General features: G+C 34.0%; 3 protein-coding genes across 4 annotated transcripts; 2 read left to right on the forward strand and 1 right to left on the reverse strand.

Moving 5' to 3' along the window:
• Positions 1–11,353: 11,353 nt before the first annotated feature.
• Positions 11,354–12,739, forward strand: LOC144563252 (ethylene-responsive transcription factor ERF070-like). Its single transcript, XM_078312694.1, has 2 exons — positions 11,354–11,784; positions 12,052–12,739. The coding sequence occupies exons 1-2, from the start codon at positions 11,576–11,578 to the stop codon at positions 12,527–12,529; spliced, it is 687 nt and encodes a 228-aa protein (XP_078168820.1). The 5' UTR covers positions 11,354–11,575; the 3' UTR covers positions 12,530–12,739.
• A 3,128-nt stretch (positions 12,740–15,867) lies between these two features.
• On the forward strand, positions 15,868–19,423 carry LOC144563160 (light-sensor Protein kinase-like). Its single transcript, XM_078312569.1, has 4 exons — positions 15,868–16,103; positions 16,549–17,202; positions 17,416–18,794; positions 19,089–19,423. Exons 2-4 carry the CDS (start codon positions 16,715–16,717, stop codon positions 19,232–19,234), a joined length of 2,013 nt encoding a protein of 670 aa, XP_078168695.1. The 5' UTR covers positions 15,868–16,103; positions 16,549–16,714; the 3' UTR covers positions 19,235–19,423.
• Positions 19,424–19,683: 260 nt separating this feature from the next.
• Positions 19,684–26,163, reverse strand: LOC144563521 (mitochondrial adenine nucleotide transporter ADNT1-like). Of its 2 annotated transcripts, none has more exons than XM_078313006.1 (8): positions 25,711–26,163; positions 23,469–23,517; positions 22,989–23,152; positions 22,602–22,639; positions 22,251–22,363; positions 22,044–22,157; positions 21,218–21,562; positions 19,684–20,051 (listed from the first exon to the last, which is right to left on the reverse strand). In XM_078313006.1, exons 1-8 carry the CDS (start codon positions 25,869–25,871, stop codon positions 19,968–19,970), a joined length of 1,068 nt encoding a protein of 355 aa, XP_078169132.1. In that variant the 5' UTR covers positions 25,872–26,163; the 3' UTR covers positions 19,684–19,967. The 2 variants fall into 2 exon arrangements, with proteins under 2 accessions (XP_078169132.1, XP_078169135.1); XM_078313009.1 differs by lacking the exon at positions 25,711–26,163 and adding an exon at positions 24,319–25,084.
• Positions 26,164–27,674: the final 1,511 nt, after the last annotated feature.

Below are 27,674 nucleotides of genomic sequence, written 5' to 3' on the forward strand. Positions count from 1 at the left end.
CATCACATCTGACGCGACCCTCATCAGAGTCGATGCGGGTAGCATCAGACCTGACGCTGGTCGCATCGCGAGCTTCCAGAGCAGACAGCAAAGGCCCAATTAAGGCCCAGAATTGAAGCACTCGTTTTGAAATGTCTATAAATAGACCACCCCTGCTACCAGGGAGGGAGTTCCGAATTTGAAGATTCAAAACCTCAAGAATTGGAGTGTTGATCAAGAAAGAAGAGAGAGATTGGAGATCGCTTGGAGAAGAAGAGAAGATTGCAAGATCCTCTCCAATCCACCTTGGATCTTCGAGCTTCATCATGATCTCTTCTCTTCTCCCCTCTTTTATGCTTTCTTTTATCCTGTTTGAGTAGATCTTTAGTTCCTAGGGTTAGGATGTAGTCTCTAAACTTTGTCTTTGAGTTGCATGTTGTTTTGATCTAAGTTTGAACTTGTGTGATTCTTTGTTTGAGTATTCATTAATTGTTTGATTTTGACTGCTTGATTGATTCTTGATTGTCTACTGTTAGATGTCTATAGCATCTCTTCTAGTAATTTGACCTTGATGTTTCTTGCAATTGTGATTGAGTATTTGAAGTAGATCTAAGATCAATAGTAGCCGAGAGGTGAACTTTCCATTATCGAAAGGTTGTGGATACTTCTAGCAAACCAGACAATCAATTTAGGTCAGATACCAGTAGGTGAGAGTTACATGTTGAAGCCTCGCACAAGAAATCAACTTAGATACGAACACATGTCAGCTCTGCTCGAGGACCATGCGACCCTCATCAGAAATGATGCGAGTCGCATCAAACGGGTCGCATCAGAGATGATGCGAGTCGGATGATAGGTCCAGAGAGGGCAAAGTTTGGGATGAAACCTGAAACCCTGGGAGCGCCTTTTATCATTGTTCAAAACCAAAACCTTTAATTGCTTTCATTTACTGTTAATTGAATTGTCACTCGAAATTAGGAAATATAAACAAACCAAACCCAACTTTTCACACTTCTAGTACCTAACTCAGATTAGTAAGAATTTAGAGTCGAATTATACCATCCCTGAGGATCGATATCTTATTATACTATACGGATAGGATTGTGCACTTGCAATCTTAGACGAGAGTAGATTCAAGGTTTAAACTGGTACAGATAGCTGTACCTGAAACTTTGTAGCATACTTTTGTAAGCAAACAAGAGATCTTAATATTTTGATTTAAATAATTTTATGAAGAAAAAATTTTCTTGTTTAGAGTGTATGCTAAAAAAATAAGACATTTGATATATTTATACAGTGATGTCGTAACTCTTTATAACTTTGATTTGATTTGTCAGTTGGATATCACAAGTCTAAAGATAACATTAATTAAGGACTTGATATTGATTCTTAATCATTTATTTTATTCAAATATACACAAGGAAATATAGTTAAATTGCTTCAATGATGTCAACTTCTTCTTTTTTAGAGAATAATTGGATTATTTAATTATTGTCAACATATACCATGTGCTCGGAGATAGGCAAACGAACACAATAAATAGTAAATGCATTTTAAAATAATTATATGAATAATTCTTGAATAATCTTAGGCTTTTCACTAAACAAAATACCGATCGTTGTACGTCTACTGTTGAACGAAAACTTAAACTGAATTTTTGAGGCACTAAACGATAATTTGTTTGAAATTCTGATGCTCCGGATGCTTGGGGGAAACCCCCAGACAATATTCGGATCCGTCTCGTCCCCTCATTTCCAAAAAGTGTTTATACGCACAAATCTGACTTTCTAGCCAAAGTTATGGTTGTTTAAAGTTTTTCAAAAGTCAAACTTTGGAAATTCATAACTAATTGTCGAAAAATCCATATAAATTAAAATTTGTATCAATTCTGTGTATTTTTGAATGTTCTACATGCTGGTGTAATCACTTTTGTAGTTTGGTTCCTGTATCAGTCCAGACTTACTGATTTACCAAAAGAGATCAAATTTGATGTTTTTAGTGCATTGCACTATACCAGTGGCCTTTGTTTAGTGATTGGCTGCTGAGTTTGGACTTGGTATCATACCAGATGTCAGTCTAGGGTGCATTGTGCATGGACAGAGATCTAATTTGAGGTTTGTTCATATTTTAGTAGCTCTAAACTACTGTTTTAGTACCAGAAATAAAGAGAAAAAGATCAACAAGTTGTCAGAGCTTAGAAATTTTTGAATCAAGGCCAAATCCTTAATTAGTGTTATCTTTAAACTTATGATATCCAACTGACAAACCAAATCAAAGTTATAAAGAGTTAGGACATCACTACATAAATATACCAAATGTCTTATTTTTTGGCATACACTATAAACAAGGAAATTTTTTCTTCATAAAATTATTTAAATCAAAATATTAAGATCTCTCTCAAAAAAAAAAAAAAAAAAAGGACCACCCGGACCACAGGCGGTCTGCTAGAGGTGTGGCCCTCCCCTACAGGGGCGGTCTGGTAGGGGTGTGGCTCGCCCCTGTAGGGGGCGGTCTGCTTGGTATTTTGGGCCGCCCATGAGCCCAGCGGTCGGGGCAGTTTTGAAAAAAAAAAAAAAAAAAAAACACAGAGGCAATTTTTAAATTTCCTTTTTTTGAGGGGGTATTAATAAAAATGGTCGATTAAAATGCATTATTGGTTTTGTGTCTCAATCATATTTCAATTCCCACATCTTTTATTTTTTTTTCTCTAACAGTTTAAACATTCGATTAGAATTATTTGACATGATCTCTCTATTAAAATGTGCATGGAGATCAACAAAATTACTGCTTCTGTGTCATTCAAAAACAATGATTTTGTATTTATCTAAAAAAATAGTAAAAAATTTCTGAAAAATATAAAATTTTAGTTTCTAAATACATTTTAATATGGATATCATGTTAAACAGTTCGAATCGACTAATTGGACTTTAAAAATAAAAATAGAGATGTGAGATATAGTTGGAGTACATTAATTCAATGGTGTATTTTAACCCTACTCTATTAAATATTTAATAGTAAGTTGAAGAATTTTAAATAATGATAAAATAATTTTAATCGACCCACTTTAAAGAGAAATTTACACCTTGATCCGACAAAATAGAGAAATTTAGTTAATTGCTCCACTACACCGTGGTGATATAGAAAACATGTGTGATGGTGTATGAAATCAGTCAAGGATATCATAGTTTGTGCAATATCCAAGAAAAATATTGTGATTTGTCTTTAGACACAAAACAAAAAACAATTACTGCAATATAACAACTACAAAACCACCTTTAGAAATGCGAAAACACATTAACATGGAATTGCACTGGTTGATAAAAATATATAGCAAGAGAAGCTTTATTTACCTAATTTAGGTTTTGTTTATTGAAAATCAGTATTTATTGTATCGTGTAGGTTTGTATAATATTAAGAAAAAAAAATATTCGAAGTCTTCCCGTCAAATAAAAATCTAAATAAGAAAAATCTAATCTTTTTTCATGACATAAAAATTGAGTTTCAAATTTTAGCAGCGAAACAATATATTCATAATTAAAGAGTAAGATTGGTAAAATTGCCCAGGGGCAAAAAAAAAAAAAAACATTGGTATAATTGGAGTATAGTGAGTGTATATTACAAATCAGGCCCTGAAGATTTTGAGGCCCATAGCAAATCAGGCCCAAACAGAACCCAAATTTTCATTTAAGCCCCTTGAAAGAGGATTTTATTCCTTGCTCCACCTGGCCTAATATAAAGCATTCAATTCTTATGAATATATGAACAATATAGTCCCTTGTGTCGAAAGCACCCAAAAAATTGTAAATATTCATAAAGCATCCAATGGAACTGCAAAGGTTCTTTTCATAGCAAATAGAAAAAAAAAATATATTAATTTAGTTTCTAAAGTTATAAAAAGATATATATATATCGTTTCCATCACCTTCTTTATATTAAATAAAATGAAATAATGGTACAATATTATTATTCACCATTATAATTAGATAAATAGTATGAACTTCAGTATTTATTTTAATATTTTAATATCATTTTAATAAATATCCGATTTGATATGTATTTGTCTATGTATTCAACTAATATATAATCTATATCTGTTTTTAAAAAATTAAAAAGAAATATAATTATAATTTTACAGCTACAACAAAATAAATCATTTTCCAAATATAATTTGGACATCTTCAAAAGGCAGGTTATTAATTATTATAACATGCCACACCGTATAGCTTCTCCCCACCAGACACAGAAAATCACATCACAGGGAGGAGACATGAATCAGATCACGTGAGAAGGCAGCAGAGGGCACGGCCAACGCACCACCTCCCACACAATATCCAATGCGGTGCACGTCGTGTCTCCCCCCACGCGTCGCATCTGCATCGGTTCACTGCGGGTCCGCCGTCGGTGGTTGAGCCTGTGCTCATGTCGGTTAGTCGCATCCCATTCATTCTTTTGTATTTTTCCTCTTTCAGTTCATTTTAATATAAAAAAAAAAGTCTGCTTTGAGCCTTTGAGCAGAATTTTTATTTATAGAACTAACATAAAAGTAATATATAATAATGGACAGATTCTATGAAATTTTAGGGAACGATTAACAGTAATTCTCATTCAGCCCCCTATCTGTCATCGCACTAAAAGACAAAATAAAAGTACAACAGGGGACCACTAACTAATGTGCACGTGGTAACTACTGCCACTGAGCAAGATTAACGCGATTTTATTCATCGTCGAAATATATAGTATTCATACTTATTATCTATAATATTCGTCATATGTAAACACAAACTGGAGGTGACCGTTAATCTTGGAGACCAATAACGACCAGGGGGGCCGCTGACGACGTCTGACAGCCTGGATTAGGGACCGCAACCGTCTGAAAGCGACATTTGCTAAGATTGGGGACCACTACAGCGAATCTATACAATGAAGTATTCATATCTAAATAATGAAGTATTTATATCTAACAAATAAAGTACTCATATGTTGACAACATAAAGTATTCATATCTAATTAATGAAGTATTCATACATATAAGAAATAATTTATACAATTTAAAATTAGACACCTCTTCTGGAACATCTCCAAGACCTCTTCAATTCACTTAAAATCTTTTTTTATAGTAAGTATTCATACCTGACATTAACACTACTCATATTGAAGGTGTAAAGTATTCATATCTAACAAATAATGAAGTATTTATAACTAATTAATGTAGATATGAAGTATTTATATCTAACAACATGAAGTATGCATATCCAACCAATGAAATATTCATATCTAACTAATGAAGTATTCATATCTTGCACTCTGACAACCTTCGCTGGGCTAGCATGGACCCCCTCCAATGGTGCACCACGCTCTCCCCACCAAATCTCGACGGTGCACCATGCTCTCCTCACCGGATCTCAACGGTGCACCATGTCGAGAAAGAGAAGAGGCGAAGGCTGTGAAGACCGTGAAGAGTGCAATTTTTTTTTTTTATCGGTAGAGAAAGAGGGGTCAAAACAATTAGAAAGACTAACTAGAATGGGGGAGATAGTTACCATAAGTAGTTAATGGCCATGAGGACTGTTATAAAGAGGGGTCAAAACAATTAGAAAGACTAACTAGAATGGGGGAGATAGTTACCATAAGTAGTTAATGGCCAGGAGGACTGTTAGGGGACTAGAATGGGGGGATGAAATCATTACTCGAAATTTTAATAATTTAGAATGAACCAAAAAAAATCAGTTCTTTTGGAATTACTAAAAATCTAAAAGACAGGGTTGCAACTGATCGAGTTCAAACAAGCTGGGGAATTCGGACTCAACTCATGAACTCATGAGCTAACTCGAGTTATCAATTTAAAAATCGAATTAAAAAATTAACTAGATCAACTCGTGAATAACTCCAGTCAACTCGTAGCTCGTGAACTAACTAGTAAAAGAAATTAATAATACAATAAACAGTCCATAAAACATCAGTGCATCATTGATGTTTTTGCAATGATACAGGCAAATCTACAACTTTTCTCACTCTTATGATTTCAAAATTAGTTGTGTACACTGAAATTTAATTGAAATTTATGTTTATAGAACATTTTATATAGTCCATCACCCTCATAAATCATCACATATCTACTTGTATTATAGTGATAAAAGCTTATTTTGTGATTGTGGATAACTTGAGTTCAATTCCCACCCACCACATATTGTGCATATTAGCTCCTCCTATCAAGATCCGTGATTAAACAGAACATAAAACAACGGTGCATCATTCATGTTATTTTCAATGATATGTCGATGTATTTTTTTCAAAACTTTAAACAGGCGTGCGTAACTTCTTGAAAAGTTTGCAAAAATATCTACAATCAATATGTCTGTTCAACCTGAAACGTCCGTGTTCCAGTGCAAAAATATGTCATTTAGCGCCTCAAAATTTAAGTTTAAGTTTCTTATCATAAGGTAGTTATGTATTTATTTTTTATTTCAAACATAAACGACATGTTTGAGGAATTTTTATTCGACAATAACCAATGTTTTAAAATTGAGTACCAATATTTTAAAAAAAAAATTAGAAGTACAAAAGTATTGTTAGTGCGTAAACTAAGTTTATTAATTATCAAATTATCAAAACAATCCTGAAATATGGTAACTTGAATTGATCATGAGCGAGTTGGGGACAACCCGAGCTCAACTCGTGAGTCAACCGAGTCAATTAACTCGAGCCAGTTTCAATTCAAGTTGTTGATGAGTTGAATCCGAACTGATCTCAAACGAGTCACAAGTCACGATTCACGAACATTTTGTGCAGTCCTAGAGAAACCAAAAAAATAAAACGATTCCTTTAAGATTCAGTGTATCGCTCACCTCACGCCACATAAAATTCGATTCCTAAGCTAAATGAATTGAAAAATATTTTCGGTTCCTTTAAAATTTCTAAAGAACAAAAATTATTTTAGTTTTTTCTATGAAATCAAAATCTGAAGCCAATTCATCTATTATTCAATATTGCTTTAAAATAATTTTATAAGTGTAAAATTCTGACATGTGGCTGTGAGGCTTGAGCTTTGAGCATCCCTAAAGATACTTTAATTATTTTTTCTCCTTTGTGAACTCCTCTTTAATCGGAGTACGTGGCAGCATTGCAGATATATTATTTTGGGTAAATTTTGTCATAGGTCACTAAACTTTGTTATTTGTCACGAATTGATCACTCAAATTTAATTTGTCACAATCAAATTCCTCAACTTTGTTATTTGTTCCAATCAAGTTCCTCTATATTTTTTTATACAAAATGCTAACGGAATATGCTCATTCCGTTACTAGTTTGAATGGAATATGCTCATTATATGTTAATATTTTGAATGGAATCAGTATATTCCCTTAATATTTTAGACGAAATGAGAATATTCTGTTAAGATTTTGGATTAAAAAGTATAGAGTGACTTGATTAGAACAAATAACAAAATTGAGTGACTAAAAAGAAACAAATCAAACTTAAGTGGTCAATTCGAAACAAATAACAAAGTTTGGTGACCTCGAGTGAAATTTACCTTATTCTTTTGGTCTTTACAGAAGGGGTTATTATTTTTTATGACATTTATTGCGTCATGGTTCGGTACGACAACAATCCAATCTGATTTGATCTAATCGGAGTTTCTCTGAAAATTAAATAAATATTTATTTTATGTTTAAGTGGATTTGTAGATCTTAATCGGGCGGATAAGGAATGTGATACAATTATGTCTTAAGTTAAACAATTTTAACAATACTTGAAACCAGTGTTGTAAATAACAGTATGCGATCATCGGACAGACAGAGTACCGTCAAACAATTAATTGGGAATAATGAGTCGATTAATTGAAAAAAATCATGACAATTTGGTTACCGCCAACGACTATTCGATCGATTAATCGGCCTAAACGGGTGTTTTTTACAACACTACTTGAAACAAGTATAGTTTTTTTTTTTTTTTGAAAGCTTGGTAGAAGTATAAAAAATTAACCACCTGAAAATTGAAATTACTATTATGGCTAGTAAAATATCGACTATTTGAATAGATTATTCTTAATAGGTCCACTTGACGACTTGTTAGATTCATTTAATAAATCAACCACTAGTAACTACCTTAATTGAATTACTGTACTGAATTCTCACAAGTGAGGTTGCATATTTAAATTCAGATAAAGACATTGAATAAAATTGGACCAACCTTAATAAAAAATTGGATGAATTTTAAAAGCCTAGACATTGAATAAAATTGAATAAAATTGGATAAAGACATTGAATTTTAAAGACATTGAATAAAATTGGATGAATTTTAAAAGCCTAGACATTGAATAAAATTGGACCAACCTTAATAAAAAAATAAAAAAATAAGAGAAGAATACGAACGAAGTTGAAATTAAATACACCGTTTATTCGAAAAACCCAGAAATAATACCTATTTTTACTGCCTTTTAGATTAGAAATTTCTGCGCTAATGGTTACAACCTAAAACCTTTTCTTTTCTTTTTTTTTAATTCCCAAAGCTGCCAGAAAAAGAAAAAAAAAAACCCTTCAAATTTGAGATTGTACTTTAGGCAAGCTCAAAAGGCTAAGAAAAAAAAAATGCTTCTAAATTTTTTCTGAGCTAAAAAGATGAATGTCAGACTTTCTAACTTTCTATATTTATAAAGAATTTTCTAGTAGAATTTTGGATTCACGACATGATTTGCGTTAGTCATTAAATCAAAGATTGGCTCTTAAAATTTTCTAAAATTAATGGTCCAAATAAATTTAAATATAAGAGTTTGAAGTTATTTGTGTTGCTTGTAATCTCTGTTAATAATTTGGAAGTTCATAAATGCTCAACACTGAGCATAAATTCCACTTTGGATTGGATCACTGATTTTTTTTTTTTTTTTTAAAACATAGAAAGATGGATGTCAAGCTTATCATTTTCCGTTTAATTGTTCATAAAGAACTTTTCATCCGAATTTTAAATTCATGACCTTTGTGTTGCTATTTGTCACTAAATCAAAAGCTACATTAGAAATATGTATATTGATTACACCGGTCGAACTCCTTACAATATGTAAATCTCAAATTATTCAAACAAATATTAAGCTACAATTGCACAAGCCAAATTGTTATTTTTGTCTACCCTAAATAACATACTTTTTATATATATACTACCTATAAGTCTTGAAAAAAAAAAAAAAGGTAATTAACTGCTTTAACTATAAAGCAAGTTAACTGCTTCAAGTATAACATTGCTTATCCATAGCCAGGTGCGTGAGTTTAATAAGTAAAAAAAAAAATTAAGATTCAGCCTACCATATATACAAGAATAATCATTTCTGTACTCGTGCTATAGTACCTGCACAGTACCCGCGCTACAGTAACTGCATTTAGAGGAATAATGTATTATGGTTCTCACTAATTATATTGTGTCCACTAATTATTATTCTAAAAAAATATTATATAGTCTCAACTAATTATTATTCTAAAATCCCAGCAGCACCCTTTCAAAGCCTCGGCACTAATTTAGCGTCAACATTTCTCTAACAAAAATAGTTGACCTCATAAAAATTAATACTTCAGTGCATAAATATAAATACTTTCAATACTTAGATATTAATATTTTCAGTGTCATATGTAAAAAGAGGAGGGATCCAATTACAACATTATGGCAGTTTAGGTCCCCACAAGTAGTTATGTAAAAATTACAGCATTGTTTACTATATAAATATAAATACTTGTGTTTTTTGAACTATATACTTCAAGATTTGACTATTAATATTAAAAAAAAGTTATAGATCTGAAACGATTGCGGTCCCCACAAGCAATTATGACAGTTTAGGTACGGGTACGACGTCAGAAATTTCAAAAAAAGGTGCGGGTACGATTATTTAAAAATAATTAATTTATCATTTACATTGTTTACTATATAGATATAAATACTTGTGTTTGTTGAACTATATACTTCAAGATTTGACTATTAATATTTTAAAATAAAGTTACAGAACTGGAACAGTTGCGGTCCCCACAAGTAATTATGGCAGTTTAGATGCAAGTACGACATCATAAATTTCAAAAAAAAGTGTGGGTACGATTATTTAAAAATAATTAATTTATCATTCACATTGTTTACTATATAGATATAAATACTTGTGTTCTTTGGACTACATACTTCAAGATTTGACTATTAATATTAAAAGAAAAGTTACAGATCTGAAGGGCAATTATGGCAGTTTGGTCCCCACAAGCAGTTATGACAGTTTAAATGCGGGTACTGTACGGATACTATAGCGCGGGTACTCATATCAGCTTCCTATATACAATTGCATGACATTATTGGAAAAATATATACCAACATGACAATTATGGGTGCGGAACTTGTCCGAAGTTCTTTGGACCATCTTTGTTCAAAGAGTGATAAACACCGTGTGATGCTAATCGATTCATACTGCAAATTAATTGCTCTTTAATGAAGCAGTAAAGTTTTTCTCCATTACTTAAAAATAGAAGCCTCCATTATCATTTTAAATGTTATATTTCATACTAGCAAGATGGAATCAATTAGTTTGTTTAAAATATAAAATTGAAAATAACATAGTTTAATATAAGTAATAACGCTGCTTCATAAAAATATCGGTAAATAACCATTTTAGTTTCATGAGTTAATAGATTTTTTATACGATATTACAATTTTTTCTATTATAAATAAATTAATCTTTGTAATTAATAATTACATTATTAGTAATTAAATTTATCTATAATAGAAGAAATCTTCATAATCATACAACAAAGTTATTAAAAACGAAATTAAATTGCTATATACTGCATATCAAAAAAAGAACAATGGATGCCTCCATTTGTACGAAAAATTGAGATATCAAATATACAACAACATGTTGGATTTAAATTTCAGAAGAGCGATTGAATTCCTTATTTGTGTACAATATTATGTAAAAATGAAAATACTTTTTACTATATCAACTTCTTTGGACGAAGATAATCCAAAGGGCTTTGGATAAGTTCCGCAACCGACAATTATATAGTCCCTGACAAGTACCATTTTCAACTAAAAAATATGGATTATATGACAATGTTTTATTATTTTTCTGAAATTAAATTTTCTCCAAAAACAAATAGCCAAGTGCTCTACTGTAAACTATCTTGAAACACAAAAAAAAAAAAAGGATGGTTAGTCTACACAAGTTAAATATATATTTTTCTTCCAAGAATCTCAATCAACTTAAACCAGACAACAACCTCAGATAAAGGGTAAACTAATTAAAGCTATCCAACAAAGTAAAGAGAAAATTTATATAAAATATTTCACTGAGCATACCTCCCAATCAGACCATCTTGTGTGTGATCCTATGAGCCCCAATAAAATGGCAATATTAATTTCTCTGTAGGTGTGTGAGATTAAATCCCTATATAAATCCAAAACCCCACAAAAGATCCTCATTTCCTCCACAAGCCTAAACCCTGAACAAAACCTCATCTTCTCTTTTATCCCTTCTCTAGGTTCCTCTTTTCTCTCTCTAGTCTCTAACCCCTTCCAACAGTTTCTATAATATAGTAAACAGAGAAACTATTGTTGCTCTTAATTTATATATATCACCATGCCGAAATCGAGAACTCTGCGAATTCACTGGAACGATCCTGATGCGACTGAGTCATCGGGTGATGAAACGGCTGAACAGTTACCAGGCCGAAGGGTTACACGGGTTGTTAGAGATGTTGAACCTGGAGCGGGATCCTGCTCAGCCCCGAAACCCGGTAACAGTAGGAAGACCGCTAATGGTACAAAGAAGGCACCCTCTTCAACAAAGTATGTTCCAATGAATTGAATTGCATGCATACTTGTTTTAGTTTCCGTAATTTGAAGTACTGGCGCCAGAGCAACTAATTAGGAATTAAAGTTTATAAATTCAAAGAAAATGCCAAAAGATGAAGATAGAGTTTATTGATTTATTCCAAAGTAGGAGAAAAAAATGAACAATATTTTTTATCACCCACTAAATTATATCTTATTCTATCTTAAATATATTTCATTGCCAACAAATTGTCGACAACCTTCAAAAAAAAAATTATATAGGTACCGAGGTGTAAGGCGACGGCCATGGGGTAAATATGCAGCAGAGATCCGTGACCCGACACGTGGGGTCCGCGTATGGCTCGGGACCTTCAACACTGCTGAGGAGGCTGCATTGGTCTACGATGCCGCTGCGCTCCGGCTCCGTGGTCCAGGTGCAATCACCAATTTCCCGGCCTCTCTCGTTCCAAATACCATGCCCGTGCAGTCACCGCAGGAAGAAGGAAAGGAGGAATTGATGAATGAGCCCTTGCCATCTGAGTTCTATCAGGATGGTCTGATGGAATTCGGGTTAACGGATCCGGGTACATTTGAAGAGACGGTGCGGTTTGAATTCTCACCAGATGATTTTAAAGGTCTGGATGAGGAGGTCTTTGGATCGGATTGGTGTCGAGACGGGTGGCACCGGGACGGGTTTTTCGGGGAGATCGGAGAGCTATTTCCGATTGAACCATTACCTGCTATACAGTCAGGAGTATGAAGTTCTAGACTTCATTAGTTATGTTTTAGTTTTGTAAATAAATTCATAAATTCTGAAGCCATAACCAAGTTTTTTTTTTGTGGTGCTTCTTCTTCTTCTCCCTTTTTTTTCTCCTTTTTTTTGATGCAATCCCTGTTTCATTCGGTTCGCTTCATCTTGTAACGGAAATTGTTTTTTTTTAGGTCCTCTCCTTTGTGTTTGAAATGGAGAATAATATGTGTATGTTTACAGGATAATATGTGTATGTTTACAGGATAATATGTATATGTTTACAGGATATTATGTGTATGTTCACAGAAGGTGGTCCCCAACAGCTGTCATGCATTTTCAACAGCTGTCACGCGTTTTTAACAGCTTTCACGCGTTTTTATATTTACATTATTTGTTGAATTAGTTTACAGGATTTAGTATTTATGTTTACAGGATTTAGTATTGATGTTTACAGAATTAGTTGAAAATCTCCGGGGATTTTTGGAGAACTGTTAGCTGCTTCCATATTTTTTTTTAATTTTTTTTATATTTATATATAATTTTTAATATAATTTAGAGTAAAATGTGATCATAATGTAAAATTGATTGTCAATATTCTTCATAGGAAAATTTTGTATGATGAATCTTTATTGTGTGTTTGACCTTTATAATTCGAAAGTCTGGTTCTGTCTCTGCACTGAACCATTCAATATAAAGATGTTTTTCACTGATGGTAATTGCAGTCATGATCAAATTTCGATTTATTATGTTCGTAAGGACTAAGGACTCTGAGCGCGCATATTATCCGGGCGCTCAATAGGAACAACCTGGACACATACGGTCTACAAGCTACTGGAGCTATAATTGTAAACTAAATGAGAGTTTGTTAGTTAGTTAGTCTTAAGAGATTGTTAATTAGTTAGGCTTAATAGTTTGTTATAACAGATACTGTTAGATTAGCAATAATAATTAGCATTTGTATTCTAAAATGTTTTACTCTCTTTCTAAAATGTTTTACGCTCTGATAGAGACATACTTGTAAGGACACAATTAATGAAATACAATCCATTTCTCTCTTTCTAAAATGGTTTACTCTCTGCTTTACTATTTGTGCACACTCGCTATTGTGTGAATAAATTTTAAAACAAATTAGACAGTTTTGAAGCCCATCAAACCTACTATGTTCTCGTAAACTAGAAATCTAAGTGCCTCTTGTTATTATTTACATTTTTCCTTGTAGAATCCTTTGGTACCGACTTCCGCGATCCGACCGTGTTTATACCTTTCACACTAACTACTGTTATACAAATTAGTTAGTTTTATATGTTCCTTAATTATAGGTCACTCCTGATTGTAAAGCGTAATTATACCTATATATTAAAATTACCTGATGATTTTTTACCAATGACTCAACATTTGGTTTTATTTCTAAAGCTTGTGTTTCACTACAACTCGAATTTTCTGTCCCAAGCGCAGAATTGCCTGTCCGACAGCCACACTATCAACGGAAAATGACACATTGAAGCAACTCATCATCATTTATTTTTAAAACATTTGTCAAGGCTTTTTAGATTTCAATTGCATCCTGATTCAAAGTGAATTAACCTCTCGCTAATTTTTGAATTTCCATCAAAATAGAACATAATTATATTCAAACTCATTAACTAATCAGATACTAAATAAAAAGCAAAACCGATAATTAAATACTCAAATAAAAAAGTAAAACAAATAAAGGTGGTCTGAACTTTAATATTGCCTTCTAAGTTTCCCTAAATGCATGCAAAATAATAAGAATTCAATTTTGTATAGATGCGGCATCTATAAATGAACACACAGAAATAATAAACTTCGTGCAGTTAACTTCTCTAGTCATTTTTCCTTCCTTCGCTGAAATTGAGCCATTTAATGTTGTCGAATAGAGACTAGGCCGAAGTTCTAATTATATCTCTGATTACTGGGCCTTGGTTTTTAGTTTTTTCCTGAATCAGGATTAGACATTCTGCTGGAGGTAGGTATATTGGGTAAAATTGTATTGAACAAAAAAAAAACATTTTAAATCCAACAGTAGATACTTATCTATTTTTGAATCTCTATGGATCCGCCCCCATGAAGATGTTTGGTGATAAAATGTAAACTTTGTGAATACTGATATTATAATAAAATTGCATTTTGATCGTCAAATGTTGGATATTGTGGAAAGATAGATGTATTTCATTTGAAATGCAGATTTGATGTAGTGGCATGAATTTTTGTCTCTTTTTTTTTAAAAAAAAAAAGCGAGTTCAATTTTTAAAAATAACATCTAAAATATATTGGAGTGTACAGTCCTTTAATAAATAAATAAAAACTTATAAGAGCATTTTCATTTTTAAGGTTTTAGCACTATTTTTTTAATAAATTTATTTAGTTGGTAACTGCCAACTAATCATGAAGTAAAAATCTCACAACTAAATTTATACAGTGCAACTAAGGTGTTTTTAAGTTTACAAGTTTTTTTTTAACTTAACTCTAAAATTTATCGGATTGATTTCAAGTGACAAATTCAAACTATTGAAATTCATTTACATTACAAGTGATGTGTCTACATACAAATTCAAACCGTTGAATGCATTAAAATTGATTTATAAACTATATAATTTTGACCATGTGACTTTATACTAAATTAGTTCGAAAATTTAAATTATTCACATGTAGATGGCTAGATGCATTACTTGTAAGGTATATGAGTTTCAATTGTTTAAATTCATTATTTAAAATCATTCTGATAGATTTTAAAGTTAAGTTTTGTTGAAGTTAACAATACTTGAAATTACTGGATAGTCATCATCAATGATCAATTTGAAAACGTGACTGAAGAAAAAAAAAATTGAAAAAGGCTTCTAACTCCCAAACAAATAGGTTCAACATGTTTTGTTAAACCGGCCGGTTTATTTTGATTTTTACCGGTTCAAATACAGACCCAGTTTGTCCGGTTCAACTAGACCATCGGTCATTTTAACAAAGAGCGAAACTGCAACAGAACGCGTTCTTAATTTCCAAATTTCAAGTCTTTCGAGTTTCAACGCCAAATAGAGGATAATGAATTGACAGTGCAGTTTTAATTTCATACAGCGTATCTATAATATAGTCAATATGACATTTACGCTGCATGAAGGCAAACTATTCTGTCGATATCTCAGAAAACTACTGGACCAAAATACCCTCGAGTAAATTAAAATACAAAAACCGCCACAATAGCAACCGAACCGAGTCGTGGGGGTTACATTTATTTGCTTGTAAAAAACTTCACAACAAGGAAACGCAAGAGAGAAAACGAGTTGTTACCAATTAGGCAATCAGGTGCGTTCTCTCTCTATCAAACCCTCTTTTAGATTAGTTGTATCTCTCCTATAAACCTCTCTTTTGACTAAATATAGATCCTGGCCTTCCTCCAACCAAATTTCTCTTGGAAGTTCCATGTTTCTCGTATCATAGTATACCAATACCAATTCATTGGAATTTTCCTTTTCTATCTTTTTTGTGTGTTCAAATAAAATCCTATCTTCAACAATTTGGCTTTTTGGGCTCTGACAAGGTTCAATCGGAGCGTATCAGATTTAGAACGGTATGACACATTATCTTAATTTGCATAATTTTCAACTGTAGTGCAGTTAGATGAAGGGCTCAACAAGGTTTTTGTTCAATTTTAAAGAGTTCCTCTATGATTTTTTTTTTTTCTGAGTGCCTTTGAGCAATTGAAATGCAAGTTTGCTTCTTTGTATTCTATCGATATGAGATATTATCCATCATTTTCAAAGTTGTTCGTGTTTTATAATTGATATTCATGTTATATTCAGTCAATGAAATTAAATTTCATCAATTTTAATGAAACTTAATTATTATCTTCCATCAGCTTTGTTATATCAATGAAAGTCAAATTTCTTGAAGTTTTTTTTTTTGAAAAACTTGACTGATGCAGCCAAGGTAAATTTCTTGAAGTTACTTTGTTATTTCTTGAAGAAAACTTTTAAAGTGTAGTGTCTAATTGAATCTTATTTATTTATCATCAGGCGCATGAACCAATCATAAAGGAACCTTGTTTATTCTCTTCATAGCAGAACTGTAAGTTGTTCAAGTAGAACAAAATCATTTAGACCTGATATCAGAGAAAAGCAAAGGAGCGCCAAAAGAGAAACCATTCAAATCTCCATCCTCAAAAGTTCACACATTTTGAGGATGGAACAGCTTCGTCATATCGGTGAAACCCTAGGAGGTATCAAGACCCTCATGTTGTTCCAAGATGAGATTCAATTCAACAACCGTCAATGTCGCCTCCTTGCTGACATGCTATCCCTAGCATTTGACTCGGTCTCCACTGAGATGCGGGCCCACCTCCGCTTCGAAGAGAAACATACCAAGTGGAAAACCCTAGAAAACCCCTTGAGGGAGTTGAATCGTATATTTAAAGAGGCTGAGGCATATATAAAATTATGCTTGGAGCCTGGCAGGGACTGGTGGGCCAAGGCAGTTGCACTTGTCGGTAACATGGATTGTGTGGAAGTGCACCTGCATAATTTGCTGTGGTGTTTGCCGGTGGCACTCGAGGCGATTGAATATGCAGGAGAGTTCTCTGGGTGTGACGGAAAGGAGATTACTCTGAAAAAGGTGCTTTTCAGGAAGAAATACGACACAGAATTGCTGGATAAAAAACTTTTTCAGTACAGGTTCAATAAAATGCTTTTCACATTCAATTTATTAGTTAATTGTCTATATTTATTTCAGAAAATTCTTGTATATGATACTGTTAATGGATTTTGGTTCAAAATATCTCACAAGTACCTACAAATTGTTGTATTGTAGTTGAATTATTTTACTTTTTAGTGGATTTATGATTAATATCATCTATGCTGAACTTTCATTCCACCTACCAACCGCAGATTTGGCAAGCTCTGTTTGGCTACAGAGGATCTCTGCAAGAGAATGGAGACTGCATGGAAGGAGGACATGTGGCTCCTCTCTCAAGTAATAGAAGAAAATAAACAGAACCAATCAAAACCAATTACAAAACAACAAGCTCGTCTGGCCGATGTCTTGCTTGGCCCGAAAGGAAAAACCCACCAAGCAACAGTTTTACTAAACGAGTACCAAGTAAGGAGACGGCTTGGTACCGACAGCCAAATGAAAGAAGCCCAGTGGTACGGTGCAAACTTCGCAGTTAAGCATGTGTTCGGAGAGCTAGACCCGTTAATTCAAGAAATCTCCATTTTATCATCCATTAACCACCCAAATGTGCTACACTACATGTATACCTTTTATGAAGAGGAGAAGAAAGAGTGCTTTATTTTAGCAGAGCTGATGAAGAAGGATTTGTTGAGTTACATTAAGGAGCTATGTAGCCCGAATAGGCGACTACCTTTTCCCCTCATAGTGGCGGTCGATATAATGCTCCAAATTGCACGCGGGATGGAGTATTTGCACTCAAAGAAGATATATCATGGAGACTTGAATCCTGCTAACATACTGGTCAAGCCTAGAAGCGCTTCACCAGAAGGGTACTTGCACGTGAAAGTTAAGGGTTTTGGGTTATCAGGTTCGGCAAATCCCCTAAATGCAAACTCATGCATTTGGTATGCTCCAGAGGTTTTGTCACAGGAAAATGCTAGTGCTGACATTAGATGCACCGAGAAGGCCGATGTGTACAGCTTCTCCATGATTTGTTTCGAATTACTAACTGGTAAAGTACCGTTTGAAGATAACCATTTGCATGGGGATAAAATGAGCAAAAATATTCGGGCCACTGAGAGACCTCTATTTCCGTTTCAATCACCTAAATACCTCACTGTGTTAACAAAGAAATGTTGGCAACATGATCCGGCACATAGGCCAACCTTCTCCTCCATTTGTCGCATTCTCCGGTACATAAAACGGTTCTTGGTGCTGAACCCTGACCACGGCCAACCTGACTCACCAGTACCACCAACCGAGTACTGCGACATAGAGACGAGCATTTTAAGGCGGAACTTGACTTTGCAAGGGAAAGAGGGTCGCACTCTAGTAACTGAAGTGCCTTTCCAGATGTACATATACAAAGTCATAGAGAGAGAGAGAATGAATGTCGGTAACAAGGAGAAGAGCACTGAATCAGAGAGTGAAGGCACCTCTTTCTATGGAGATGAGAATGGGTTTGCTCCGCCTCTGTCGCATGATGACACGTTCTCTATCGCAAATTTCTCAGTGCGATCTGTGCCGGCGACTATTCCAGAGAAAAATAAGAGAACTGTGAAGAAGGTGGATGGGAAGAAAATCAAACAAATTGGTATTGTATAAATATCTCTCTCGTTTTTTTTCTGCACAGGTCCGGTATGTGTACTAACTGGTACAGGAAATTAGTTACACAGTAATAGACGTAGTGGAAACAACTTTTATCTACGGAAATAATATACCAGAGCCCAAAAAAAAAAAAAAAAAAAGCTGGTAAATAACTAATTAATTAGCTAATAAATGAGACATGTTAAAACAGAACTGAGCTAAGCATCATTATTTTACATCAGGAAAAGTGGAAAACCAAATTTGCTGATTTTGTTTTCTCGGCTTAATTTTATTTTTCTAGGTGACAAACAAAAGGGCAAATTGCCACCTCAACTAGAGACAGCGCGACGAAACCTACGGACAAGGTCAGACATGAGGCTACAACCCGTTCTTGGCCCAAGTGGAAGGCGGCGATCAGGCCATGCCTCAGATTCTGAAGTTCGCTAAATTCCTAATTCCATTCAGTTGCTTTCCTTTCTTCTTTTCTTTTAGGATATACCACGGATATATAGTTGTTTTGTTTTGTTGTACAGAAAAAATCAAAAGTCCATTATGCTGTACTTTGTCTTTTAACAGTGTGTTGCCAGTGTTTTGATGATTTCTAGTTGTTCTGTATTTTATATAGCATGTTAAAATTGCTTATCTTTATCTTAATTTAATTAGATAGTATCTATACATGTCCATTTGCTAAGTAAGAACTGTCCATTACTGCAATGTGGAGACAAACTGGCAAATTGTAAACTCGTGAACATCAAGCCTAAAGGAAAATGGTTGCCTAACAAGTGTAACATTTTCCATTTTGTTTGATAAATAATTTCCGTGTCGGGGCAAAGCATAAAAATCGGAACAACAGTTTAATAGAGAAGGCAAACAGAGCAAACAAAAATACAAAGGTAAAGTTCTTGTTTACTGCAAGAAATGTACTGAAACTATTAAATAAACAGATAGAATTTAGAAGGATCCCGCAGAGAACCCTCTCCCTCTGGCACCACCTTATTTTTGCACAAAAGGAAAGCAAAAAATTTGGTAGAAATTACTAAGATACAGACAGAATGAGCCTAGAGGCCCTTATGAGGTTTTCCTAAATTTCCCCTCTACTGCCTCTAGCCTAAAAGTTAAATAATAAAAAGGAAGCCACTCAATAACCTACCAAAAAATAACACTCTCTTATATATGCTCATCAGTCTGAAATTCGCACCTCAACTCCAAGAATATCCTTCACATACTCGTATGTTACAAAAGCAATAGCAATTGAGGGCACCACCTGAAGCAAACAAAATTTGATCATTTCAGGATGAGATTTGTGTATTTCTATTAATAAGATCAACATACAAAAAGAACTTAGAAAAAAAGAGGAACAGAAAGTGCCTTGTGCCATTAGATTAAGATTGAAAGTCTTTTTAACAGAAACCACCATGACAAGATATCTCATAACAAATAAAACAATTATATCCAATCAAATGAACCCCACACTGAATCCAATTCGCCATAAATGGACCAATGAGTGGACTACAAAATACACTTTTGCTTACTAGATCCACATATGGGGTATGAAAAAAAGATCCAGTAACTTGCAGGGTGTAAAGTGGATCCTGGACCATACCTGATTATAGTTTAGATTCAACAACCTCCAAAGGCAAAAACCAACCAAGGCTTTTTATGCGATGTAAAACAGCGATGGGATTTCTTGACAAACAAATTGTTTGACAATCTTAATAATGTACTTGAAATCAATTCAAAAAAGATTGGAAAAAAAATAAATAAATAAATAAAGAAGTGCAAGAATGCATCAAGGGTTATAAAAAGCTCAGATTGTTTAAGAACTGCAATCATTTGATGAATGATGAAAAATGCATCAGAGCTCATCATAGGAGTCATATATGAACCATATGTATCATGCTACAACGTGGGATTTGTTATACTTAGTCTTTTTTATATTATTTTAAGATTGTCGAGTAAAATGGTTGTCAATAAATCCTGACCCTATGTAATACAGCATAAATTTCTTCAAAAGTTACTAAACTTTGACCCCTTGTGGCAATAATCAGTCACTGAACTTCAATTTGTCCACCACCATAAGTTACTGAAATTTAATTTGTCGCCCTCATTTACTGGAATTTAATGTCCACCACATGTTACTCTAATTAGGTCACTCCATCCAAAATAACAATAATGATGATGATGATGATGATAAGAGTGAGGATGCAGTTGTGCTATTTCGGTATTTCCTGATGTGGACACACCTCATCACTAACGTGGACATTCATGTCAACAACTTATTAGTTCAATTTGGGATGGAAAATGTGACTCAATACTTTGATAAAACTGAAAGTTTAGTGGTGAACAAACTAAAGTTCATAACTAAACTGTAACAAGAGGGAGCAACTTATTCTATATATATGAACTGCCAAATCCTGTTTCCATACATACCTTGACTGAGTTGGGGATGAGTCCCTTGTAGAGGGCACCAAAGCCCTCGTGCCTGACAGTCTTGCGGAATGCATCCACCATTCCGTTGTACTCGAAGGCCTGGCGGTTGCGACCACCAGCAGTGATGATGGCATCAGCATCCTTCCAGCCGACCATCTGCATGCGCCGTCGGATTACGTCGAGCGGGTATGCCACCGTCTGCCCAATCGTGCCTGCCGCCGCTCCGCAACCCAACCGTGTCACCACCCCCAGCTCTGAGTCATTCGCCAGACCAAACACATTTTCCTTCAATATGTGGTCTTTTAATGACTCGTAGACCGCAAAGTTTAGGCCCACGTATGGGATCTGTGACCATGGAAAATATTAAGAATATTAAAAAAAGGCTTTAAAAGTGTATCTAATATATGTTTCTTCTTCTCTTTCTTTTTTGTTCTTGGTTAGAAGTTCTAATTAAATGTGCATCACCAATTACTCCTGCATAATTGATCAGTGAGCATATGAAGAATTAGATACTACAAATGTACACAATAGAGAAGACCTCTAGCAAGTGATAAGAAATATTCTGGTCAAACAAAGGTATAGCAGGACATGGATCAGAACTAGCATTATAATTAGATTAAAGGTGTATTGGATAAACAAGGTGCCAGGGTGTTTTCTCTCTAGAAAAATGAATGCTTCAAAATTGCACTACAGCTGATTTATAATTTTTTAGATTAATGCATTTGTAACTGTCAAAGCTGTATGTATCACATACGACAAGGTCATTTTGATCATTCCCAATCATAAGATATTAAACTGTTGCTGAGAGGAAAAGAGAGAGGCTTACAACTCCTATAACAGAGGGAAGCCAGCCCTTATAGAGAGCTCTGAAGCCTTCCTCACGAAAAACTGTTCCTAATGCATGAAACATGCCTCTATACTGGTATGGAGATCTCTCCGTCTGTATTTCAAAGTCAACCGAGTTAAGCATACTCTACATATAAAAAATAAAAAATAAAATAAAAGGATAAAATAATGAGAGAATTATACAGACCTGGACAGTGATCCTTCCACGAACCATGTCCATTGGATAAGTAGCCGACATTGCGATTATCCCGGCACATGCACCAGCTCCGAGGCGCAATAGTGGCGTGAGCTCCGCATTCTCTACGCAAGGTCAAAAATGGAAAAAAGCGGTTATTACTTGCAAACATTGAAGCTTTTAAAAAGAATTCAAATGATACAACATGCACTGCTTATGGTTAGAACCTTACAATAATTCAATCAACTTCAATTTAAAATCACAAAGCAGAATTGAAACAAAAAATTTGCAATATTTGCTAAGTCAAATCCTTACAAGAATGTATTAACAAGGCAACATAAGTGGAAAAGGAGAAACCCATACCATTTCCAGTCTGCTGCCGATATAGCCACAAAATACCACTGTTACAATGAATGCTAATTAGTAACACATATAACATGGTATCAAGATATCTACTGATCTCTCAATAACTGGTTAAATAAATTACCGATTTGGCTAAGAGGGAAGATGGTACTGGTAACTGGAAAAGCTTCCTCATTACTGGTCCAAATCTTCTGCTTTTCATTGTTTATTGTGCTTAATTTCTGTTTGTTTGGAGCTTAGTTGAAGTTTTATTTATTTTTCCACCTACGATTAATCCTATTTTTGCAAGAAGCAAAGTATGCATTCAATTAGGATAGGAACAGCTAAACCAACCTACAGAATACAAGAGAAATAAATATATACAACAATAGAGGCAATTAATTTTACCTTGATGCTTGTTCATAGCTAAAGAACTTGACTGCTGAATTGGGCACGATTCTCGCACAATTGGTACCATTGCCTTTGAAAAGGCCCCGAATTCCCTCAGTTCTCCAGATATACTTGAGCCCTTGGATTGTGCCATTATATTTTATATTATGCGAGTTTTGAACCTTCACAAAGAAAAAATAGAATTACACAACCAATTGAAAAGCCAACAGGTATTAATTGGTTTGCTTGATAGAGGTATTGGTTTAATTGTCACTTATATCTGGTGCGCTGGTACAGTATAACAGGGACCTATCAGTGCCCCAGTTTGCAAGCTAAGCCAAATTAAGACCAACAGACCCAACTTACACCCTATTTTTGCATAAAGGACCCTGATTCAATTAATTCCCAATTTGATTTAGCACAGACAAATCAAGCAAATAAAAGGAAGTAAACCTCAGCTACTTTACCAAAGATATATAAACATAAGTAGTTCCAAACCTGCAACAGGATTTTCATTCGTTCAAGTGGAGCAACAGCAGTACGAGAACTGCACAAAGAAGTTGCATGTCACAAAATCAGTACTACATAAATTTGTATCATACTATGGAAGCATTTCAACAAAAGGTGGTACCCAGCCTAAGAACCACATTTTCAAAGGAAAAAATGGAACAAATGATCATTTTGCTCTCAGCTCAACAATCCACTGGGTTTTACTACTTTAGACCTTTAATGGAGTCACTGAAAGGCATAAACCTAAATCAAAGTCCTCATCATCTAAGATTCCTTATTTCCCTCTTATTTATCTCAACTTCTCCAAATCTAATCTTAATCATTTGTTTAGTGAGAAGCAATTGAAATAAACAATGGATTTTAAGTAAAGTAAAAGGGTTAAAATTGTCACAAAAATGTTTGCAGTCCAATTAAAAATGATGCCTCTTTCAAATTCAAAAACATGCTGTCTGAAAATAAGGAGAAGTAGTGTTTCTTTTTGCAATGGACTGTCTATACTATTACTAGAAGCTTGTAATCAAGCACATCGATTCCCCCATATGCATCATGAAGCTTTTTAAAACCAAGAATGCATTGTTGACTTGGTTTGTTTAAATCTTTTTGATGAAACTTATCTTAAAATTTGGTCAACTAAATAAAACAGTGTTTAAAAATCTTGTTTCTGTAACCCAACTAGTAGCTCAAAAGGTCAGCTACTAGGATGAGTTGAATAGGTCAGGGGCTTCAAGTCTCAGTGAGGACATGAGGGACTTAATGAGGCTTCGCCCCCACAGTCAATTTTTTTTCCCGATTCAAGCCATGTAATCAAGGTACTATTTTCTGAAGGATAGAAATCTACCTAATAGGACTTGGGAAAATCTTCCAACCAATTCATTGTAACTTCTCATAGATCCGGATTCAAATTCAAATTAGAGCTGACCTTATTCCCAGAGTGACCAGTAATACAACTATTCAACTGAATGAAGCCTTTATAATATCAGTATTTTTAAAATATATCCAGCTTAATCCAAATTTCAATTAGCATCCTCCCAAAGTTCAAGTTGCAATATGGTATTTCCCTTTTGACTACCACTTCTAAAATCGAATAATTCAATGGAGAATCTAATTCAAAGCCAAATTGCTTAATTCACCATAATTTTAATTAATTAACAAGAGGACGACAAATGAAAGCTGAATCAGCCATCTGAGATGATGTTTTAACGTTTAGAAATCAAGTCAAACTGAAACTGCAAATAATAGGCCCAAAGAGAAGGCCTCTATCACAATAAAAAAATAGTGTTGCCTCAAAAGCAAAATTGATTTCAAACATGAAATACTTTAGTGGTGTGGGCTCAAGTGGTATCAATATAATACTGGTTGCACATAAAAATGTGTGCTAAATTAGAAACACATTATACAGTCCCCACAAACAAGCATCCTTTATTCTCCACATATGAACTAATCTTCCACTGAAAGAACTACTTTGTTATTTATATTATTCAATCATAATCGATAACACATTCAAGTTCATTAATTAAAATTAAAAGTAAACATTGCTCCTATTATCATCATTTAACTAAACCGGTTGTCAACAACATAGCAAAATAAGGTAAGCACTGCAGACAGAGATAATTGTCAATACAAAATTTTCAGCCAACCAATTAGAGATGGAAGAGAAACTGCTACCTAATAATAGCCAACAAACAACAAAAAATTCATTTCAGGTTTCCTTTTCCTATAAATCAGGATTGATGGAAGGTCTATCCAAGAAGAAATCAGCCTGTATTAACAATACAGATGCAGCAGATACAAGAAGCTTCCTATTAACTATCTAAAACTTCTGGGCTAAAGACTAAAGTACATATAAATCTCAACAAAGGAAAAGATTCATTTGATTCATTGATCATCAATAATAAGAGCTATCAAATTGAACATTACTCTTTTCCTTTATATTTCATGTTTTGATCAAAGGGAGATAGCTCAGAGTCCCCATCCGTGTCCAAAAGGTACCAAATAACAAATTCAAGTCCTTACAGTTATCTCTGAGCTAGGGTTTACGAGAGACTAAGAAGGAGGGCTATTTAATACTACGAAAAACAAAATGTATAATCCAGCAAGGGATCAAACCCAAAACTACCAGAAAATACAAAACCAATAGGATTGATCAATGATCGCAACAACAGATTGAATGATCAAACCAATAAATGAATAAGCATAATAAACAGGATCAGATCGAGATAGTGACGCTTACATTCCACCAGCGACCCCACCAGCGACGAGGGATTTGCAAATACTGAGAACAGCGTAGCTCGGACCCTTGACGCCTTCCCGCGCAAGCTTCGCCTCCTCAGCAAAGCCAACGATTCTCGTCACGGCTGTTTCTCCAGTGCTCTTCACATCCTCCGATGCCATTGATGGCCAATACACCAACACCAAGGAAGCGAGACGAGAGAGATCCCTGGAAAGGTTAGTGAGAGAGAGCTGCGGGGAACACTAGAGAAGGCAAGAGCGAATGAGGAGGAGAGGCTGCGTGGGTATTATTGGGAATAGGGATGTTTAGGTGTTGTTATTTATGCGTGCACCGCGTCTTTTGACCGTAGGGTTTTTGTGTCTTATCACTGGTAGGTAATCGCACGGTACCTGTTCGTCCGGAGTACTAGATTGGAAGGTAGATCCGGTCTACGGTATCCTTATTGTCCATCTGGGGATAAAAGGGTAGGTCAACATGGTCTCGTGATCTCGTCTAATACAAAGAAGGGCTAGAGTTATTTCGCGTACCGGATCGGACGGTGACATGGTGCCCGACTGCCCGTAAGAACCATTCCAACTTAGAAGCCATCACTGTATGTAGGGCTATAAAACAAAAAAAAAAAATTGTAGTTCGTGATTCGATTGACTTCAATTCGAAAAAAAAATCGCAATTAATTCTTTCGATTGAAGTTCATTTCAAAACAAATCAAATCAGTTCGGTTCGAATCTTATTCAAACTCACACTTAAACTGGATATAGTTTGTTCGAAATTGGTTCGCAAACTATTTAGATTTGAATCTCAAATTAATATGTATCATTCAAATTAGAGCAACGCTAGTGGTTCAGTACAAAATCAAGATTTCATTTTAAATAGGCACAAATAGGTACTCCGTATGATCAGATAAGATCCAATGTAATGCTTAGCTTAAGCTATTTAATTTTTTTTTTAAAATAACTAAGGACGATAGGGTTGCCAAAAAAATCTCGTAATTTATGATTCGATTAACTTCGATTCAAAAAAAAAATTCGTAATTAACTTATTCGATTGAAGTTCGTTCTGAAACAAATCAAACCAGTTCAATTCGAATTTTATGCAAACTCAAATTCAAACTAATGTAAGTTTGATTTGGTTTAATTTGTTTGCAGCCCTAACTGTATGCAATCTGCGTGCAATTTCAGTCCAGCGATGGTTACGGTAGGCTATTTTACTTGCCTATCCAGCATTTTAAAAAAGACATATATTAACTTGAAAGTTTAATTTATATTTTATAAGATTGATGAATTTGAAGTGCTTTCTAATTATTAATTATTGTCAAATATTTTCAATTATTGACCTATAATTAATTATTGTCAATATAATTATATAGCTGAAAATTATTTAATTTTTTAACTATTTCATCAATATGTGGGTATATTTTTATTGAATGTACGAAATTTCTTACTTCATGATGCCATCATCTATAAAAATTATTTGAAACAGATCATCTACAAAAAAAAAAAAAAAAATCTCTTTGGTGTTGTATTTTATTTGCTAATATTTATTGCAATTTAAAAAATAGATATTGATATTAGTTTCAACAAAATATTATGATCCTCTTATCTACATTTTCTTATTCAGTTTCAATGCAATAAAATAATATAAATCTTATTGAACTTCTACAATGAGATTTGAATTGTACATTTCAGTCAGCTCATTCAGATTAATTATGATCGAAAGTATGTTCTTTACATGTCCAAATTGACTGATTTTATTAATATTAATTTGATTTGATCTGAAAATTATTCAATTTAAAATAAAACATCTCTTATTTCTGCAAGATCTCTGATGGTTTGTGTACAAACGGAGAGGAATCGAATCTAACAAATCGGAGGTCTCATCATTAAAATAGTTGGATTGGTGCTGTAAAACAAGTATAGAGAATAAGGAATTCCATTCGAGAGGTGCGGCATGATCCAATCTCAGCC

Source organism: Carex rostrata, chromosome 12 (assembly GCF_964058835.1).
Source record: "Carex rostrata chromosome 12, lpCarRost1.2, whole genome shotgun sequence".
Lineage (NCBI taxonomy): Eukaryota > Viridiplantae > Streptophyta > Magnoliopsida > Poales > Cyperaceae > Carex > Carex rostrata.

Coding starts and splice junctions, on each gene's coding strand:
- LOC144563252 (XM_078312694.1), top strand. CDS start 11,576: ATGCCGAAATCGAGAACTCTGCGAATTCACTGGAACGATCCTGATGCG. Junction 11,785..12,051: donor AAGGCACCCTCTTCAACAAA/GTATGTTCCAAT, acceptor AAAATTATATAG/GTACCGAGGTGTAAGGCGAC.
- LOC144563160 (XM_078312569.1), top strand. CDS start 16,715: ATGGAACAGCTTCGTCATATCGGTGAAACCCTAGGAGGTATCAAGACC. Junction 17,203..17,415: donor AAAAAACTTTTTCAGTACAG/GTTCAATAAAAT, acceptor TACCAACCGCAG/ATTTGGCAAGCTCTGTTTGG. Junction 18,795..19,088: donor GAAGAAAATCAAACAAATTG/GTATTGTATAAA, acceptor TTATTTTTCTAG/GTGACAAACAAAAGGGCAAA.
- LOC144563521 (XM_078313006.1), bottom strand. CDS start 25,871: ATGGCATCGGAGGATGTGAAGAGCACTGGAGAAACAGCCGTGACGAGA. Junction 22,158..22,250: donor GTGGAAGGATCACTGTCCAG/GTCTGTATAATT, acceptor TTTGAAATACAG/ACGGAGAGATCTCCATACCA. Junction 21,563..22,043: donor TTCCCTCTGTTATAGGAGTT/GTAAGCCTCTCT, acceptor CCATGGTCACAG/ATCCCATACGTGGGCCTAAA.